General features: G+C 38.9%; 1 protein-coding gene across 1 annotated transcript in view; it reads left to right on the plus strand.

Annotated features, from left to right (window-relative positions):
* Positions 1-9,314: 9,314 nt before the first annotated feature.
* SCN1A (sodium voltage-gated channel alpha subunit 1) overlaps positions 9,315-20,403 on the plus strand; it is a 71,682-nt gene continuing 60,593 nt past the window's right edge. The window contains exons 1-2 of the mRNA XM_019470948.1: positions 9,315-9,581; positions 16,622-16,740. Of these exons, the coding sequence (XP_019326493.1) occupies positions 9,315-9,581; positions 16,622-16,740 (386 nt within the window). The remainder of the gene's footprint in view (positions 9,582-16,621; positions 16,741-20,403) is intronic.

Genomic DNA, 20,403 nt, shown 5'->3' on the forward strand with positions numbered 1-20,403 from the left:
ATGTTGAATTAGTAATGTAGGTTGCCAATAGAAGGGGTCCCTGCTCTGATCAAATGAAAGAAAGCAGAAAGATTGCTACTCTGTACTGCAGTCTTTTGCTGCACAAGATACACTGCAGGAACACAGTAAGCATGGAATTCATTCAGCTTGGTAGCAGTCCAGTAGTTCTAATCTATTAAATGTATTTGCTCAGGTGGAGTGGTAATGCAGATACATTGTGACTTGTCCCATTAAAATATTTTTTTTTCCTATGGAACTGCATAACTAATTTTGTTTTTTCATCTTTCTAAAATAGAAATGACTTGGTTGCAGTTAATGGAATTAAGCTAGCAAAGCAGTAAGCAGAAGCAAGCTATTTATTTTTAATCTAAAGCAAAGCATAGTAGCTATATTTTGGTTTAGAGATACATTAGTTAAATTTAAAAATGTAGTGAGAATAGCAATCTCAACAACACATACATATATATAACTAATAGTGATGAATAAAATGCTGTGTCCACATCATGTGGTCTTCTGATTTACTCTAACCAAGAAACAAGGATAGAACTAAGAATCTAGGTATTAGGGGGAAAAGAGGCTGCAGCTACACAAAAGTCTGCTTTGACTGCAGTGAACATCAGTTCCTAGTAGAGATAGCTCACAGGGAGCATTCTTGTTTCATGGGGGTTTTGCTTGGTTAGTTATTTTGTTTGGGGGAGGGCTGGCTTGTTTTATTTTGTTTTATTTTTCAAAACTGAGGCTTGTATTTTCTTCCTGAATTGAAGAAATTAATTGGGAGTGAAAACTATAACTAAACCCTCTTTTCCTATAGGTATTCCTAAATTTTTTCTTCTTGGCTATGAATACACCTGCGGCGATTTTCAACTGACTCTTCTCAAGTGCATTTATTAGATATAATAGAGAAAGAGCTCTAGGAGCAGGGATCAGAAGCCACGATTGCCTTCCCAAATGAAGGCTTACCATTAAGATGCCAGGTTCATGTTTTCTTATGGGCTTTCTTTCTGTCCCATTAATCTTGATTTCATTCCTGCATAGTGATGGCAGAGCACTGCAAAGAGACATCAGATGGTCTGTTGCCCGTGGTAGTGTAAGAATTTTGCTGATTGATGGAAAATGTGGCTTTGAATTCCCTGGAGCTGATGAAGGATTTTAGCATAGATACTCATGTAATGAGATGTAAGCTAAGCAATTATACAACAGCGTGGATATCATAGACATATTTCTTATCTCTGTCTGTTCTGCTTTCTGGCTGTTGGGCAGCCCAGACTGAGGCACTAAACTGCCCTCTTAAATCACATAGTTACCCATGGCCGTTTGCTCTGTGGCAAACTAACTAGTCATCCTCTCCCCTCATCACTCCCCTTCTGTGACCTTTCATTGTGCCAATAACCTTGCTTGTGTATCAGCCTAGGTAATGGAAATATCTAGCTGCAAAGCATAGACTTTCACTTCAGGTAGTATATACTATTTGATTGCTTCCAACATTTCAGATAATTCATTTATAGCTCAGTGCATATGTATGTACCCTATTCTGACGTCTGCAGTATTGTTACCTGCCCTTTATTTAAAATTAATATGCATTAAATAAATATAGTTAGCCAAGTCCAAGTAATCTAATGCAAGCAAGTCCTTGTGCCCAGATCTGGATTATCCATGCCGAGAGGGAACATCAAGAAGATGGTGAAAAAAGATACGGGAGAATACTATTATCAGTCTGGTAACATGCGTGTTTCCTTTATAAAGCTGTCCATGAGAATTAAATTCAATTTTATATATGAGCTACAGGGAGTCATAAAAAGTTTTATAGTCCCAATATTCTAATCTGATTTCTGTCCTTCTGCCAAGTGTGTTGCTTTGGATATCCTACCTACCTTTGCTACCTGTAGTAGCCCTAAAATAGAGAAAACAGGCCAGATACAGGCTCGGTTCTGTGAAGAAAGGAACAGAGGTTTCTCCTTAGCTAAGGCCTTACATACAAAACTGCAGTAGTTGGCCATACCTTCCTTCCTCTCCTCCCACAAATCCACACTTTGAGGAAGGTAATTTGTATTTATTCTGTATTCTGAAGACAAGAATCATAATGAGTAGTTGATGAATCAAAAATAATGAGAAATGGTGCCAATAAACAATGAGAAGTAATATAACATAGCGATTTGGGCCCTGTGAGTTTACACATAGATTCACTGATTAATCTTTATTTTGTAGCAGCTGTGGTCTGTTAGTTGTGCCTTGAACCAGCCAGATGATGTTCCCTGTGCATATCACTGATAACCTCGCTAATACCTAGTTAGTCTCTTTATAAAAATGAAGTTACCAATGTTACATCATTGCATCTAGAGCACTTCAAAATATTAACGCTACTGTTTACTACTCTGATGCTTTTTCAAAATAGTAAGTTGCATGATTTCTAATAGAACTGATTTGTTAGTTTATGCCAAAAGCAAAAACATAATGTGTGTCACAGGGCAAGGGCAAAGTGAAGGGCAAAGATTAAATTCTGCTTACACTAGCAGAATTCTCTTGCCCTAGTTTTCCCTTAGCAATCAGTTTCACAGTGCTGGAAAGTACAAGGATAGAGCAGTCTGTACAGACATTTAAGGGTGCCTTCCTGAAATTCAAAGGGAGATTAACCAGGCAGTGAAAACAGTCTGGTTTTGTTTGCTGATTTCTTAGTATTTGATTCAATTTAGTGTAATTTTTATTTTCTATTAGTGGTGAGAGATGACTTATTTCTTACATCACTGAGTGTAACAAATCGCACTTTGTGATGTATATAATGAGGAGACCTGTGAGTCATTAATTCTGCAAGTAGTAATGCAAAAGAATGTGCAGTGTATTTGTTGAAAGATTCATGCACATTCCCTTTTGCACTCATCTTTCCACGTCATCTTGGATGCACATTCACATCCAGCAAACCAGAGCTGCACTACCTCAGATTGCATCATGTAGCAGTGTACAAATCTAGTCTCAATGACCTTTCACCAAATTGAGAAATTGGAGAATACAAAAAAAAAAAAAGTGGGGTGGGGGAGGCATAAGTATTAATTCACCACTACTTCCACGGTATGCAAAGTTTTACCTGCAAAAGTAAAGACCATAAATTATTCTCTAGTTATTCTCTAGAGCATATTCTCTAGTTCATGCCTGTCACATATTTATCTGTGTGTGACATGACTAGGCCAACAGAAGAGCAAAAATACCATTCTGGTCTATTCACCATGTCTGTACGTTAGAAACATGTTCATGTCACTCAGCACCTGCAGTGTTAACCATAGAAGAAAATGAACATCTATGTAGTATGTTCTAGAAAACATGGCACATGGCACATTGCTATATGGTAAATCTGAGAAGCTATAGCTTTTTTAAGTTAATCATATTACTATGCTAATTGAGTAAAATTAAATGCTAGCTAATATTAAAAGTTACAATGCTGAGAATCTTGGCACCTGAAGGAAGGAGGGAGAGGCTGGAAAAAGATTGGTTTTTAGAGATCAGGTTTGATTTCAGTATTCAGATATAAAGGTGATCATGGAAGACTTTATATAGGTGTTTACGCAGGTGAAAGTATAAAGCTGAACCAGACCTGTTGTACCACAAGCATTGTTGGAACTGGTCTGTTATGATCAAATTTCTAGCACATAGGGTCTAATGGAACTTCAACATCTCAACATTCGTTATATTCTGTGGCAAATGGAAGCTAAATTGTAATTCATGGGTGTTGCCACAGAAGATCAAACATCAAAGGATGTTGCAGTTTTAGATTTAAGCATATGGATAATATAAAGAAATTAGCTTGCTAAAGTTTTGGTATTTGCAGTACTGTAATTCTACATGTATGCTAAGGTGCTCCTGACCAAACTCTCCAGAAACTCTTGTCGCTATTTGTTATGAAGGCATGAAGAACATGAAAGCTAACAGTAAACCAGATACTTGTCAGGTTAGGAAATGATCTTCTTGTTCAAACCTGTCTCTTTTTCAGAGTTCTGTATCATCTACTTGACTTCTTCAAAGGCTAGTGTGCAACTGGTTTGGAATCACTGTTAGACAAGGCACCATCTCTCCATCTATTTGCCAACATGTCCCTTTATTCTGCCTAGAAAATTTATTTAGGTGAAATTTGAAGACTAGAAATTTGCAGAAACTCTGTGGATATTTGACAGCTTGAGTTATTCTCTAAATATGTGTAGATCTACAACTACACAAGGCGTACAGTAGATCACATCTATCGGGGAAGTGCTGAACCAATTGCATGTATATTGCCCAGATGGTCAGTGTGTGCATAGCTAATCCAGTGTAGTTCTGGATGCTTCAGACTTAATATGCATGGGCAGATCAACTATGCATTGTGCAATTACACAGATGCAGCTGAATAACTTCAGACTTATTCTGCATGTGGTTCACAGATGGTCCATGCACACAGAGTATACTGAGTATGCTCTGGAATTATCTGGCTTACAACAATGTATACTACAAAGTATATATGAATATATTTTGCCTGGGAAATCTCAGAAGAAACAGAATTATTCTGTTCTCAAATGTTCTGACTACCTTATTTTCCAAAATTTGAAGTATTTTGTCAGTCAAACACAATTGGAGATGAAGAAGGAAAAAAAATCTCATTCACTCCAGAAGGAGAGTAGGAAATAACGTAGTAAGAAATCTATATTTTGTGTATTCTTATATTCTTTCCTCTGTGGAATTTCCAGTGCTATGCTAAAGAAAAAGAAGTCGTCCATTTGGATCGTGTAAGCAATCTGTAGTTATTCAATTAATATTTAATAAATCACTTGATAGAAATCAGAAGGATATCAGTTGATTAACTGGCCTGGTATCAATTGTTATCCAACCCCTACACAGATAAGTGAGAATAAATTCATCGACTATAATAAAGGAAATACAAACCTTTCAGTTAACCACTGTGATATGACAGATGAAAGTAATTTGGGATTAAGAGTGTATTGAATTCTGTATGTATCTAATATTGACTTTTAAATTTGTAGAAGACTTCTATTTGCAATTCTGAAGACTCTTATAATCATGGAAATGCATGAAGAAAAGGAAAATGTTTCTGGAATATCATCCTCTAATCTGTTAAGTAGGGGATAAAAAGTATTTAATCTCCATAAAGTCTCCTGAAACATTTTGTTAAGTACAGCCTACATAGATTTATATACATCTAAAGGTGTATATATGGCTAGCTCCATGTACATTTGACAGATGTGAGAACATTCTAGGATTGATTGTAGAAAAATAATGTAATGTTCCTTTCTCCAGAACAAACACAGGTATTAGAAAAGCCCACGGCATTTGCTGTTTTTAAACTCAGTATGTAAACACAGTAGCTGAATCAAATGTTTTTGTAACGTAACTAATGGCTATGAAGCAGCTTGTTTCTGTGCACCTGCAGGCAAATCCTGCAGGCTTACCTCCTTGTTGTGCACGCCAGTTCAGGACACTCAGCTGAACTAAAAGATGATCCTGACAGAGCACCATAGGGTTTCAGAGCTTATCTTTGCTGACTGCTCGCTGGCTGTCCATTCCCTTCCTCTTCAAAACATGAGATTGCCCTTGCTACTGTCCAGCACCTCTCTCCCACTGCGCCACGGCTCGTTTGGCTTGCTGTGCCCTCGCTGGCCACCATGGCAGGGAACACCGAGTGCCGTGTACAGTGGGGTTTTTGGACAATGAAGAGAATTTTCAAAGGAAAAATGTCAAAGGGGAAAACCAACCTCCTGGGTCTCATGGGGAGGAGGAGAGGGAAAGGCAGACATGGCTGTGGAGCCTCATTTGCTGGTGCCCATGGGGATTACACCTATGCTGGGAGAGGCGAGGCGAGGCGAGAGAGGAGAGGAGAGGCCTTCATCCCTTCCTTTGTCAAATGTGTAAGCAACTGTAGTTATTCAATTAATATTTAATAAATCACTTGATAGAAATCAGAAGGATATCAGTTGATTAACTGGCCTGGTATCAATTGTTATCCAACCCCTACACAGATAAGTGAGAATAAATTCATCGACTATAATAAAGGAAATACAAACCTTTCAGTTAACCACTGTGATATGACAGATGAAAGTAATTTGGGATTAAGAGTGTATTGAATTCTGTATGTATCTAATATTGACTTTTAAATTTGTAGAAGACTTCTATTTGCAATTCTGAAGACTCTTATAATCATGGAAATGCATGAAGAAAAGGAAAATGTTTCTGGAATATCATCCTCTAATCTGTTAAGTAGGGGATAAAAAGTATTTAATCTCCATAAAGTCTCCTGAAACATTTTGTTAAGTACAGCCTACATAGATTTATATACATCTAAAGGTGTATATATGGCTAGCTCCATGTACATTTGACAGATGTGAGAACATTCTAGGATTGATTGTAGAAAAATAATGTAATGTTCCTTTCTCCAGAACAAACACAGGTATTAGAAAAGCCCACGGCATTTGCTGTTTTTAAACTCAGTATGTAAACACAGTAGCTGAATCAAATGTTTTTGTAACGTAACTAATGGCTATGAAGCAGCTTGTTTCTGTGCACCTGCAGGCAAATCCTGCAGGCTTACCTCCTTGTTGTGCACGCCAGTTCAGGACACTCAGCTGAACTAAAAGATGATCCTGACAGAGCACCATAGGGTTTCAGAGCTTATCTTTGCTGACTGCTCGCTGGCTGTCCATTCCCTTCCTCTTCAAAACATGAGATTGCCCTTGCTACTGTCCAGCACCTCTCTCCCACTGCGCCACGGCTCGTTTGGCTTGCTGTGCCCTCGCTGGCCACCATGGCAGGGAACACCGAGTGCCGTGTACAGTGGGGTTTTTGGACAATGAAGAGAATTTTCAAAGGAAAAATGTCAAAGGGGAAAACCAACCTCCTGGGTCTCATGGGGAGGAGGAGAGGGAAAGGCAGACATGGCTGTGGAGCCTCATTTGCTGGTGCCCATGGGGATTACACCTATGCTGGGAGAGGCGAGGCGAGGCGAGAGAGGAGAGGAGAGGCCTTCATCCCTTCCTTTGTCAAATAAGCTGAGCAGAGAAGAAAGCCTGCCTCTCTCTTGAGTATCTGCATCTCCCTGAAGCCCACAGAGCAAGTAGTATCCACCTACAGCTGTGGCTCCCGTAATATTTGAATAGTGGTTTAGTATGAGATCTGTTTCCCAAATTATGGTGCCACTTACGGGGCTCAGTTTGGGTATCAGCAAGGACAGTGGTGTGGCTAGTAGTTTTTTCTCTTTCTTTCCCACTATCCACAAGGTGTGATTGAACATTAAGAAATAATGTCAGCATGTACAAACTGTGCGTTTATAGCCCTTCAGTAGTTAAGAGACTGAAGAGTCAATTCCCAGAAGTAAACAGAACCACGAAATGGGGAGCTGGGGGATATCTGGAGAATGCTCTCTGTGTGGAGGAAGAGAAGATTTTAAATCCTTGTTGCTTGAGGTACACTTTCTTATATCCTTTTTTCCCCTAATGGAGAGAGAACAGGATGATTCCGATTCCTTTCAGGATTAGAAAGAAGGGGAGAGCTTTAGAGAATTGTTTTTGGCATGAGTCTGCAGTCTGCATGGGTCAAAACTTTGTGTTTTGGTAGGAGATTAGCTCCCTTTAATTTTTTACAGTGACAAATCCGCCACCTCGATTCTTTAGAAGCCATTCCTCTGATTGTGGGTGATGATTCTGTGTATCCAGGTGAAATATGTTTTTTTAATTTTTCTGAGAAATCACGAAAATTGGGGTTATAGAGCCCATAAGCACTTTGACCCCTCTTTCTTATTTTATCCACTATATACCACTACTCAATACATATGTGTAATTAAGATGTTTGTGCTCACCCTGGCGTTAATGATGTAGAGGATTTGGGGTTTATTACTTAATGTATTTTAGTGACCTTCTATTTAATTTCCCAAGTATGTTTTTCATTTCTCAGGTATGTTTTTCTTTCTTCTCCCTTTATTTCTCATCTAATTTCTTATTCTCCTTATTGACTCTTCCTTAACAGAAAGTTTAACCCTATCTATATTTACTTCCCTTCCTACTCCTTTCTCAGTATTCTCTTCCTCCATCTACTTTTCTATTTTCCTTTGTTTTCATCTCTGCATTTTTATACTGCTAATCTTCCAGTCTTCCTATTTTTTTCTTTTCACATTCTTCACTTTCTCCTCTAATTCTTCCTACATTCATTTATGGTCTCCTCTTGTTTCCATTTTTTGCTCTACTTTCCTCATCTTTTTCAGCTTCTTTCCATAATTCCTGGTTTTGTTTGTCACCTTTTCATTTGTTTTAATATGTTGCCCCCCAACCACCTCTTGTATTCTTACTTGTCTGTCATTCCATATCTCCAGCTTATGTCAATGAGTACTGACCTGCATTGACCCTGAAGTCTCCTGAAAGGCTGACTGATCATTTCACAGGGACCCCAGCAATGGGTGGAGACTGCAAATACCTCTTTACGTTCAGGAATGAGGGATATATGCGCCATTGTGTGCCCAAATACACATTTCATCTGTGTGTCTGATGTCATCAGAAGATTATTGAGCAGCATGAAAGACACCAGAGCCATCGTTTTAACGGGACTTCTTCCCCCCCGCCCCCCCCCCCAGTCAGGTTTATTTTCTCAGTTGCAAGATATAAATAAATATGTATGTTAGAAATACTTCCAGATTATCCAGTTACAGCTATTGAATAAAGGACCAGATATATAGTAACAGTTACATTGAAATTAAAATAGGCAATTGTTCTTCTTATTATCTAGAATAACTGCCCATACAAAAACTTACTTGGAACCACTACTTTACTACCTCATAATATGCGGAGTTGATTTTTATTTAACAGAAATTCTGACTCTACAGTGCTTGTTTTCTGATACTCTTGCTGAACTGTGCTATTTATAGTTACCAATATAACCCGGATTGATTCCAGAGGAATCAATGAGGTGATTCTAAGATAATTAGAGTTACGAAGAAAGAATGTATCTGATTGTTCTTAAGTATTGTGCTTTTGCTTATTTGAAGTAAAAGACCATTATAGTCCTAGAGTTGAGAAATTATTGCGGTTTATACAACTAGCATAAGAACCATGCAAGTGCCTCTTACGAAGGTCAAATCACCAACTAAACTGCTTATTTTATTTTTCTTTACATAATTTTCAATATTGTGTATTTGAAAATTCCAACATAGCATAAACAAAAGCATTTAAAAATAAATGTCATATCTTTCTTACTTAGTGATCTTAACATGTTTGTTTGAATTTTATTTTCTGCTTTCTTTTAGTATTTTCCTATGCAGAAGAATAAATGGTAATTAAAATGTGCAGGATGAAAAGATGGAGCAGTCAGTGCTTGTACCACCAGGACCAGACAGCTTCCAATACTTCACTAGAGAGTCTCTTGCAGCTATTGAACAGCGCATTGCTGCAGAAAAAACTAAGAATTCTAAACAAGATCGTAAAGACAATGATGATGAAAATGGGCCAAAGCCAAACAGTGATTTGGAGGCAGGAAAAACACTTCCGTTTATATACGGCGACATACCTCCAGGAATGGTGTCTGAGCCCTTGGAAGACATGGACCCATATTACATCAATAAAAAAGTGAGTCTAATATCAATCCTGTTCATGTGCCGGCATTTGGAGTGCTTTATCATGTTCATTTCATTTCCATGCAGTGGGTAATATAGATTGTTACCTCAGTCTGTTAATTGGCAACCATGTAGGAAAATGTCATTCTAATAATGTGGAAACAGTTGAGCATTGCTAAAAGGACTAGGTATACAACAAGAGCAGAAAATGTTTGATGCCAGTGATACATATACATTCTACCTTCCAGAAAGTTGATAAATAAATAGTTAATATCTTCTAGTTATAAAAAGTTGATTTAGCTAATGTTTTTGTTAAAGCACATTTACCCTCGTGTGCTCTTGGCACACTGGTCCTCCTGCTTTACATAAGGAGGAATTTTGCAGTAATATTATTTTTAACATTAATTAAATTGGCAATAAAAGTAACATTATGCCTGATTGTAAAATATGGTTGTACAATGGATGTAGCAGGGTATAAACAAATAGTGTGAAAATCTAGGTTTCTATTCACTGCTCTCTAAATCCTTAGCAAAGTGCCCATTGTCCTCTATGGTACAGGACAGAATCCATCATCCTTAATGGTTACTAACCTTTCATCTTTTTCTTTTAATTCACACCAAAATTTATTCCTTTGATATAATTGAATTTATAACAAAGGAACATTTGTATCACAGCTGAAACATAGTATGTTCTTTTATTATAAGCAATATATAATACCTATACAAATGTGTGTATACGTATACATAATAGGTGACATACTTTGCAAACTTCAAAAAAGTGACGATATATTGAAACCGAGGACGCCAACACACCACACTTTCTCTAAGGTTCTTCAGATTTAAAACTGACAGCATGAACCAATGCATAGCACACTTTGTTCACAGAAATCCGCTTTGACAGTAAATTCTTAGGAAATTTATGGAATCAATAGAGGAACACATGGATAAGCAGAAAATACCGTAAAGAGAGCGTAAAGCTGATTTTAAATTTTCTGGTGGAACTGGCCTTGAACAACTCTGGAATACTTTCAGGATGATTCTGTTGCACAGCCCATATAAAGCAGAAAAGGTTTACGGTTTATAGTGATAGCTAGCTTGGATGTTACTTTAATTATTAGATACTGTGATTATGAAAACTCTATAAATATCAAGACAGGAGTTATTTTGATTTTCACAAAGTGCTGTGTTCTAAGTCTCTTAGCTTGCTAGATTTCATGTGATTTATAGTCAAATCAGCCGTACAGTGAAAACAGATACATGCTAGGTATGACCTTCAGGTACGCTTCTAGAGCCCTTAGAAATGGAAGAACCTTTCAGTCCCTTCACAGACGGAGCTGAAAACTTACTGCATCAGCCAGGTCTGATGATAAAGTTGCAAGAAATGGAGGGAAACCAGCTGAACATATTCAGCCAAGCTTCTGTACTATTTGAAAGGAAGAATCTTTTTATTTGCACGCTAAATAACTTTTACAGGCAAGTCACATACCTGCTGGGATTCTCTTCTTTGTGCTAAAGTCTACACATCCTCTCTATGCACGTGCTTTAATCTTCTACAGGACAGGAACAGAAACAGCCCTGTCAGTCAAAGACAAGACAAAAATTTCTCATCCACTACAATTCGCTCTGTTTTTTCTTCCTTCCGTAGGAGGAAAATAGACTTTCCAAACAGAAATCCAACATCTATTTAAATTTTACATCAGTAATTTGATTTTAAAATATCTAATTTCTAGATTTTCTTATCTAGCTGTATGTGAATTCTGGAAGGACTTTTATCCTGTTTCACTTGTCTTTTGAGAGTATTGTAGCAGTTGATGCTCCTGCAACTCTCAGAACGAGGAATAGTTTGAGAAAAGCCTGAAACAGAAGTGAACATCCCCAGGAAGACATGAAGGACTCTTAATGCTCAATGCATTTACCTCTGTACCGTAAACATTTCAGCTTTCTCTTTATCCCTCTCTGAATTCCACCTTGTAAAGCCAAGGAGTCAATCAGCACATGCTATCCCAGTGTAACAGTCTGACAACTGCTGCACGATGGTTAGAGATTTTATATTTCTACCTGGGGAAGCATCTATCTGAAATTATATGGATCTAATGAAAAACACTAGAATGAAGGAAAACACTTATTTGCAAGAAAGGGTTAGGACAAGTGTATGGATTACCAGATGCCACTGTTGCTTCAGACCTCTATTAAGATCTCTGCATAAACTATACCTGATTTTTTGACAGAAACCATATCCGTTTGGCTTCCAAACTTCCAAATAGGGAATAGAAATGGTTACCTACAGCACTGATCAAATGATACTAATGAACATGGTCACAGTGTTTATTCAGGAAACCTGTACAAGAATTTTAGGAATATCTTTTTTATTCCAAATTTGGGTCATGAGTGAAATCATCCATCATTTGCCTCATATGCAAGTATTGCATCCCACTTGCTAAGGGTTTTTTTCCTATTTTTGTAGCAAGATTGAATAAGTTCACTGTATTTTTGCATGCACTGAATGTTGAAACATCATCTAGAGTGTTTTACATTTCATCTTTGGGACTTTTTTCTAAGCAATATGTTTGTGCATGCCATGATTTGATACAGTTTAATACAGAATAAGGCAGGAATAAATAAATGTGTTGAGCTGGTGTGAGCGCCTTAATTTGTGGATAAGGTAGCCCTGAGATGAAAAGTTAAAAATGGGAAAACCTGTTAAGAGAAACAAAAACAGATAGGTGTGCTAGTTTTATGGTTTTGTAACTGTGCTTCCTCACAAAACCTACAACCACAGAGGACATATTCATGCCCAATATTAATCTGAAGTTGAAAGGAAAAGGAAAAAATTGACAACCGCTGTTTGACAACAGAACAGCCCATTATAGCAAATTTACACACCTGATAGTATTACTGATTTACACTGTATCACAGATAACCTGAATGCCAGCAACTGTACACTTGGAACATAATTCTTTTATTATAATATAATACAATACCTGTTCTTATATTCTTATGATTTTACTATAATGAAATGCTGCTGACTCTGGTGGTCAATAATGCTGGTCTTTAGAACTGTGAAGTTTAGCATCCTAAATGGTTGCAATGGTCTTTTTTTTTTTTTTAATCCAAAATTGAGTAAAAATGAACTTGGACTTTACCCATTTTTTGCATTCCACTTCTGTGTAAGAGCAAATCTGTGTGTTCCCAGTATGTATTAGTGACTGCCTATTCATGCTGAAGCTGCCATCACAAAGGATCAAGGAGGTTCACATCACTGTCTATAGAGAAAGGATCAGCTGGAACCCCCTAAGGTCCTGATCTGCAGGCATGCATCAAAATCTGGTCCACTCGGTTTCATACTTTAAGGGCTGGCTATTTTCTCTTGAACCTAGGCTGCTACATTAAAGAGCAGGGAAAGAATAAGTGGAACTAAATGGGTCTTACTTCACTTTCTTCCTGCTATAATATAGATATAACGTTGTTGATTGCCGCTCCATGCTGTGCCTCTTGCCAGAAGGATGTTGACCGATGTCTGTCAGAAAAGGTGCCTCCTTTTGTCCTGGCATTTGGTAATATCAGTCCCTAATCTGATCAAACCACTAGCTCCTGGGATTCTCAGACTTGTCTTGGGTTGCAGAAACAAAAAGATTCTGTAAAATTGCTTTACTTAATTTCATTACATCAGAAAAGGTGAATGCACTAGTAATTTTAGATTTTTTTTAATAGTTGTAAGTGAAAGAATTTTTAAATGAAAAGTTCTAGGAAAACAAAAAATTAAGGTCTTGCCGGAAAACATGGTTTCAAAAGATAACCACAAAACCAAGAAATGCCAACTTCTAATATGCCACGAGTCTCTTGTTCTAGCTGCCCCTGGGGCTTTTCCTGAGAAGCTAAGAACCCAGCTCAACAATATGTCATCTCTTGCCTTTCAGAAGGTCCTATGAGGTTTTAGATGGTGTTTATTTAACTGTAGGAAGTGGAAATGCAATGGAGTAGCAGTCAGCCTGCTAAATGTAGCCTTCAAGAAACTACATTTAAAGCTAACTGGGAGGAAGGAGAGGAGAAATAAGGTTTTGGGAACTATTTGTCCCAAGAGGCTCTCGGAGACCGTATCTTTGTTCGCTGTGGACTCTTCATCCCTCTTAGCTGCATCTTCTCAAAATACTCCTCCTCTTTTGCCCTGCTAAGAATGCAGTTTCTGGGTTTATATCAAATATGGCAGAAGTTACAGAACTGGGATCCAGGTTACAGATGCAAAAAGCGGCAAATCAGGGACTTCTCTTTAGGGATTTCTTTGAATTTATATTCATGCTCGAATACTTTGAGTGTGAGCAGGTTTCCTGCCTTTATAAAATGATTAAAGCACTTTATAAAACCTAAGACCTGAAAAGAGTACCTAATCCTTCATATACAAACATTAATCCTACAATTTGTTTAGAATTTATTTAGCTTTTCTCAGTGTATGTCTACTTTGTCCTGACAGCTTTGGGTACAATACTTCATGTTCATCACACTGCCCACACATTGGCTTGCATCTGGGTTGAGACTGGAGTGAGATATAGCAGGCTTACCAGGAAGGGAAGCTGACACAGGGGTTGGATATCAGCTGTTATCTGTATTTTTTAATGAAAACTCTTCTTCAGAGATAAGATACAATTTTAGTTCATGTTTAAGGCTAGAAGTCAGAGGACCAACAAGGTCATTCTGAAGGCTCCAGTCACAAAGATGCTTTGAGTGAAAAATTAAAACTGAGGTAGGGAATTTATGTCTTGTTGGTTCTGCTTATGCAGGGCAGCAGAAAGTAGAACAGCTAAAATAGCAGCAGCTTCCAACTGAAACTGGAACTGTGCCAGCATGCTGTTATTTTCCATAAGGCACGTTAGAAAAGAGATGTATGTTTAATATGCTTGTGTTCAAAGATTTTAAAAAAAATGTAGGTTGACTAAACGTAGGTGGTGTAGTCTTAGATACAAAATTAGTAGGGAGTGTGATTTTTAATGTGTTTTGTCAACTACCTCATAGCTACAAAAGCCGAGAGGGCGAGCTGGAGGCTTCTGAGCTGTGAGTCCTGGGGGCTGGGGACAGACCTGGGAGGGGAAACTCACCTCCCTGCTTGGGGTGTGAGGCTTTAAAACATTGTGCCAAAAAATCATTCATCTGCTTGGTTGCTTCAGTATTTAAAAGGAAAGCTTCATTTAAGGTCAGGTCATCTGCAGTTATGCTTTGAAGGTTGTGATCTGTAATCCATAACTGGAAGTGTAATTCAGAAACATTAGCTCAGGCTTTATCCCACTGTCCTCAGTTTCATATGCAGTTTCTCCATTTCTGTGCAGAAGTGGGGAAATCAAATACATATGTTACACCATTCCTACGCATCTTGAGTTTGTACTCAAGATAATATAAAGTCTCACTATTAATGTCCCTTACTCTTAAGGGGTTTGGTCTGTATAGGAAGGTGTGCCATGTAGAGCTATGGCAGTGAGACAGCTCAATGAAGAAGTCAGCAAGTGAGTTGGGACTGGGACAGCTTTTCCTCAGGGCTTAATCCCTGCTTCTCCTCTGCCTTCAGTACTTGGTATCTGTCACAGACTGGTGGAAACCCTCATCTCCACATCTCTCTCCACCTGCCGGGTGCTCCTAGAGATTTGTATCTGTACTTCACGGGCCATACATACTAAGCTTCCCAAATCTAAGCAGACTGAAGAATCATCCTTCTTGAACCTCCTTGACATATTTTCTCTGTCCACCAGCCTTCCCAGAAATAGTCTTGTAGTCCACTTGCTTACAGTCTTGAAGCGATGCTCGATGTCACGGACACCAGAAGAGACCAACATACCATTACCCACACTTCCACTGTCATTCTAGTTTACAGCTCACTTCATCAGCAACGTAATGAAAAACAAGGAGGCTTTATCATAGTTTATTTACGAAATACACAACTCTTACAAAACAAAAAAAGGCAATTTTGGACATTTCTCTTGGGCAGATTCTTCAATACCTTTAATTCAGTTTGAATTTAGGCTATAATCCTTGTATCATCCCTTCCACCGCATGCATTTCTTCTGAGTTACTGAGCCGTCCTTCTGCAGTGTTTTTCATTCTTTTCTGATTGATCTTGCAGTTGAAGAGCACCTTAGTGCCACAAAGAAACCTGACAGTCCACATTTCCCATGCTGTAGTGTTAATGCTGTCACAGCCATGATGGCCTACAGTGGAAGCAAAGCAATGTTTGTAGGGTTTGCTCTCATACCATTTATATTTGGCTTACAGATTTATTTGAGAAAAATAGACAAGCTTTCAGCCTACAAAGTCTTCTACAATTCTCCGAAGTAAGGCTTGCGTGCCTTTACGTTTATCTACATTTGATAGGCTCTTTAGCTGTTAACATTTAAATTTAACGTGTATGTTCTAGGAAAGTTTCACACCTGCAAACCACAATTGTGCAGGTTGGTCATCTGGGATGTATCTCTTGCTCTCCTCTGGTAAGGTGTATTCAGATGCCTACAGTCCTCAGAGATCTACCTAATCATGGCTATATGTGTTACTGCTATTTCCCTCTCTCCTTAGCACAGAGACCAAGAAACAGACTAGAATAAAAAATACAAACAAATGGGTAGTCTATTAAATCAGTTTCTATAAGGTTTTCTCTTACTAACACAGCATTAACATCCACAGGTAAGGTTTCCCTGCTTATGGCATTTCAAACAGGAAGAGGGAGTTTTCTATGGGAAAACATAAATAAAATTATAATTTTAGTTAATCATTTCTGCACCCTTTTTTACAAGAAACACATCATGTAAATGTATCATATTACTATACTGAGGTTGTTTAATGAAGAAGTATTATAAAAACATTAATTATTTGAATGTTCTGTATTTAAAATTATATCTTATGTCAGGTACATCAGGTAAGTACTGGAAATAAGTTTTATATCAAAAACGAGTCATGGTTTTGTGTATTAGCTATTAAAAAAGTTACAAGTTTGGTGATTGGTCACTAGGAACAGTTTTAAAATGAGCATCTACAGTGAACACACACTTATAAAATGTCTTTTCTTTCTCTTTTTCAGACCTTTATAGTATTGAATAAAGGGAAGGCAATCTTCCGGTTCAGTGCCACCTCTGCCCTGTACATTTTAACTCCCTTCAATCCTCTTAGAAAAATAGCTATTAAAATTTTGGTACATTCATATCCTTTTTCAATGGTGGTTCAAAATGTTACACACTGAAATCAAGAAAACTCATAACTCTTTCTATTTTATTGTAAATAAAGATTTTCATAGGCTTTTAATTTTATTTTACAGGGGAAGACATGGTAAAGTTTTATAAATACTAGAAAATATGTATATATCATATATATGCATTTTAGCTATTCTGTTGAATTTCAATACTTCTGCTGTACAAGTCTACAGATGGATTTAAGAATCCATCAGTTTTTCAGAAAAGTTTCTTCAGATTTAACATTGAAATTTTTGTGTCCCAGATTCTTTTTTGTACTGTGAAGACTATTCATAAAATAATTACATCTTTTTTTTAAAAAAAAATGCAGTTTGTGCTCACAAATTCCAGAAGAGCTCTCAGTTTTGCAAGCAATTAGGCAGATACGCAACTGCTCAGGAACAGTTAGATCGGGGGTATATTTATATTGCCTTTTAGGGGTCCTTCTGAGGCCGTCCTCAAATCAGCTTTATAGTCTGTTGCAGCAGCATGCCTGGAAGCCTGGTTCATGCATGCTGAATCTCACATTCCCAAACCTGCCCAGTTGCACCATAAGCCTCTGCCAAATTTAATACATCGCCAGAAAGCACAGGCAGCGGTCCTGCCGGCGGTTTGCAAAGCATCTGTACGTGCAGGTGGTGGGCAGATTGGGGGACCATAACTGATGGGATGGTGCACAAGGTAAAGTTTTAGACTAGGATGTGGGATTGGTGCCTGATGTTCATAACAGGTTGATGGGAATTTCTAGCAGGTGAGGTTTTGGTGCACTTTTCTTGCAAAACCCCAGGACTGGGAAAAGTAGTCACCAAATGAAAACTTCAGTGTGACAGTAAGGCTTAGTTAAGACAGAAGCCTTAGTATGAGAGACTGCTGGCAGAATCTTCTAGGTCTTTGGAAAAAGGAAGAAACAAGGCTGATCGCTGCTGACTCAGAAGACCTTTTCCTCTGAGCTCCCTGGAAGTTAAGGCAGTGAGAGAAGGGGAGGAAGGTGTCTGGAGAGGAGTCAGGGAGCATTTGGGGACAGTAGCTAAGGGACCTGACAGAGACCTACAAACACGGTGGTGGTGATGGTGAGAAAACGCAGCCAAATACTGTCAGATTGAATCCTCTAAAGAATGCTCATCTATTGAAGTTGTAGACTCTGATTTACAATACCTTCCAACCCTGCATCTGTGCTAGTTGTAGGTAATGTTTTTTACTGGCTCACTGATTACTGAGTTCGGTTTTGGTTTTAAGTTCCTCCTAATTGTGTTCAAAGAGTATCCAGCTGGTCTTGATGGCAGTCAGAACAAAAGCAATTATAATAAACAATATGCAAGTCCAATATTTTTCCTTCTATCTATTAACTGATTGTGTGATCATGTAATTTAGCTCTATTATAGGAGGAGGTTTCCTTTCACTATATGGACTGATTTCTTTTCCAACCAGCCAACTATGGGGTGGGCTATTTTTATCTTAAATATAGATGTAGGGGTTTTTTATTTTTTTTATCTTAAACATAAGAATAGATGCATAGGTTCTTTTTTTTCCTTTTTTTTAATTCTGTATAGTACAAACACTGCAAATATGAATGTGTTTAACTGAGAACCACATAATATATTCCATAACGCAGTTTAGATTTCAGCTGCTTATACAAGGTTAGCTACCTGTAAGAAAAAGATTAGGGGGTAATGTTGCTTATTATTTTCAATAATCTTCTGACTTTTATCGATAAGCTTTACTGCCTTCATGTTTTGAGGTGGTTGTTTGGCATTTTGGCCTTTGTAACAGAACTGTCCCTTTCACTTTCAGTGTGAAAGATGTGTTGAGCGCCATAAAATTGGCACATTGGTTGGAAAACCTTCATCTGTACATCCTCCAAATTCTCTGAACCTCTGTATAGGGCGCTTTGATCACATGTGCTGACACATGGTCAGATGTTGCTCCCCCTGCAAAGAAACAGTCTGTCTCTTCCCAGTGCTCAGAGACTTTCCCTGCAATTTTCTTCCTTGCTGCCGGTACCTATTGTGATACCAGATACAGGAACTGGTAACAGCATGAATTTCTCTCTCTCATGCTCTGCTGACTCACCTCCTGGTATTCCGCCTTTCCACCCCCACCCCCACCCCCCCCCTTTTGCCTGCCTGACTTGAGTTAAGGTAGAGTGTGGAACTGAGGGGGCAACACAAGAGTGATGGGAGATGGTCAGACTTTGGCAATTAATAGGAAAGGATGAAAAGGTAAGAATAGGTGAGGGGTTGAGCAGACAAAAAAAGGGAGGTGGCAGTGGCTGGAGCTGCAGAGTGCAGGGAGTGTTAGAAAGGAACAGGGGTATGCTCTAGAGAAAATGTGGTGCCTGCTAAGAACCCCTGTGCTAGCCTTTGGAAGCTGAAATTACAGTGTTACTCAGTGTTACTCAGACTGCCAGCAGGTATCTGTGGAACCAATTGGCAACGTTTGTTTTTTCCAATCTAAATCTTTCACCAAGTCCACACAGGTGATAAGAGACTTCAGCTGCTCCAGTAATTGATTAGCTTGAGGCTGTATAGTGTCTCTAACCGTACTGCTTGCCTATATGGGAAGAGTGTGAAAAAGATGGTACATTTCCATGAAGAAGTCATCATAGATCAGAATTGTTTACCTATGTGTATAGCTGAATTCTTATAGAACATAAAATAGTAAATTAAAGGAACGGTGAGGTTGTAAATCATAGAATCATAGAATCATAGAATCGTTAAGGTTGGAAAAGACCTCTAAGATCATCGAGTCCAACCATCAATCCAAACACCACCATGCCCACTAAACCATGTCCCTAAGCACCGCATCTACACGTCTTTTAAATACCTCCAGGGATGGTGACTCAACCACTTCCCTGGGCAGCCTGTTCCAATGTTTAACCACTCTTTCAGTGAAGAAATTTTTCTGCATGTCTCCTGCCAAGAGCTGTTCTCTCCAACATCGACCATCAGTGGACACTGAGGGAAGCATAGGAGCAAGACAAGCAGGTAGGATACTTCTGCTGAGTACCCACTCCTGTGTCCCAAGTCCCTGGGCCCAGGCTTGGCTAAAAATGTCACACCCAACAACAACTCTCAACAGCTTTCCTCACTGGCACGCAGGCTGGGGAGGCACAGACCCAGCCTAACCACAACCCGCAGCGTGATGTTGCCCTCTGCTTTACAGACAGGCTCCATCCATCCCTTCAAGTACCCACATGGAGAACCCCTGGCTGCTTGTGCTGCCCTGGGCTCAAGACACCGCCACTGAGGCAAGCGTGCTGTCTGGCCAGTTGGAAGCCCACCCAAGGAATGCCTGGAGAAGGGATCCTTTGCCAGTTTCAAAGACAGGGGCCTCTGCCGTTGCAGAAACCAGTTTTCCCTCTGTTCTTCTGAAGCCCAAGAACGTGGAGTTTGAAGAGCTGAGTGAGGTACTCGAGCCATGCAGGCTTCCTGGGGACCAGCTGGAGAGAAAACTCTCCCATCAGGGGATGGCTTTCAGCTTCAGCAAACCTCAGCCCTTCAACCCCTTTAGGCAACACAGCAATTCTCTTTCTGACTGCCTCTGAGACATGACCCTGGCAACCCTTGAGCCCCAAATGTGCCTTGGACACAAGGCGTGTGCAAGCTTTCGTCCTATCTCTGGGACTTCACCTGCA

This window comes from Aptenodytes forsteri, unplaced genomic scaffold, assembly GCF_000699145.1.
Source record: "Aptenodytes forsteri isolate BGI_AS27 unplaced genomic scaffold, ASM69914v1 Scaffold255, whole genome shotgun sequence".
NCBI lineage: Eukaryota > Metazoa > Chordata > Aves > Sphenisciformes > Spheniscidae > Aptenodytes > Aptenodytes forsteri.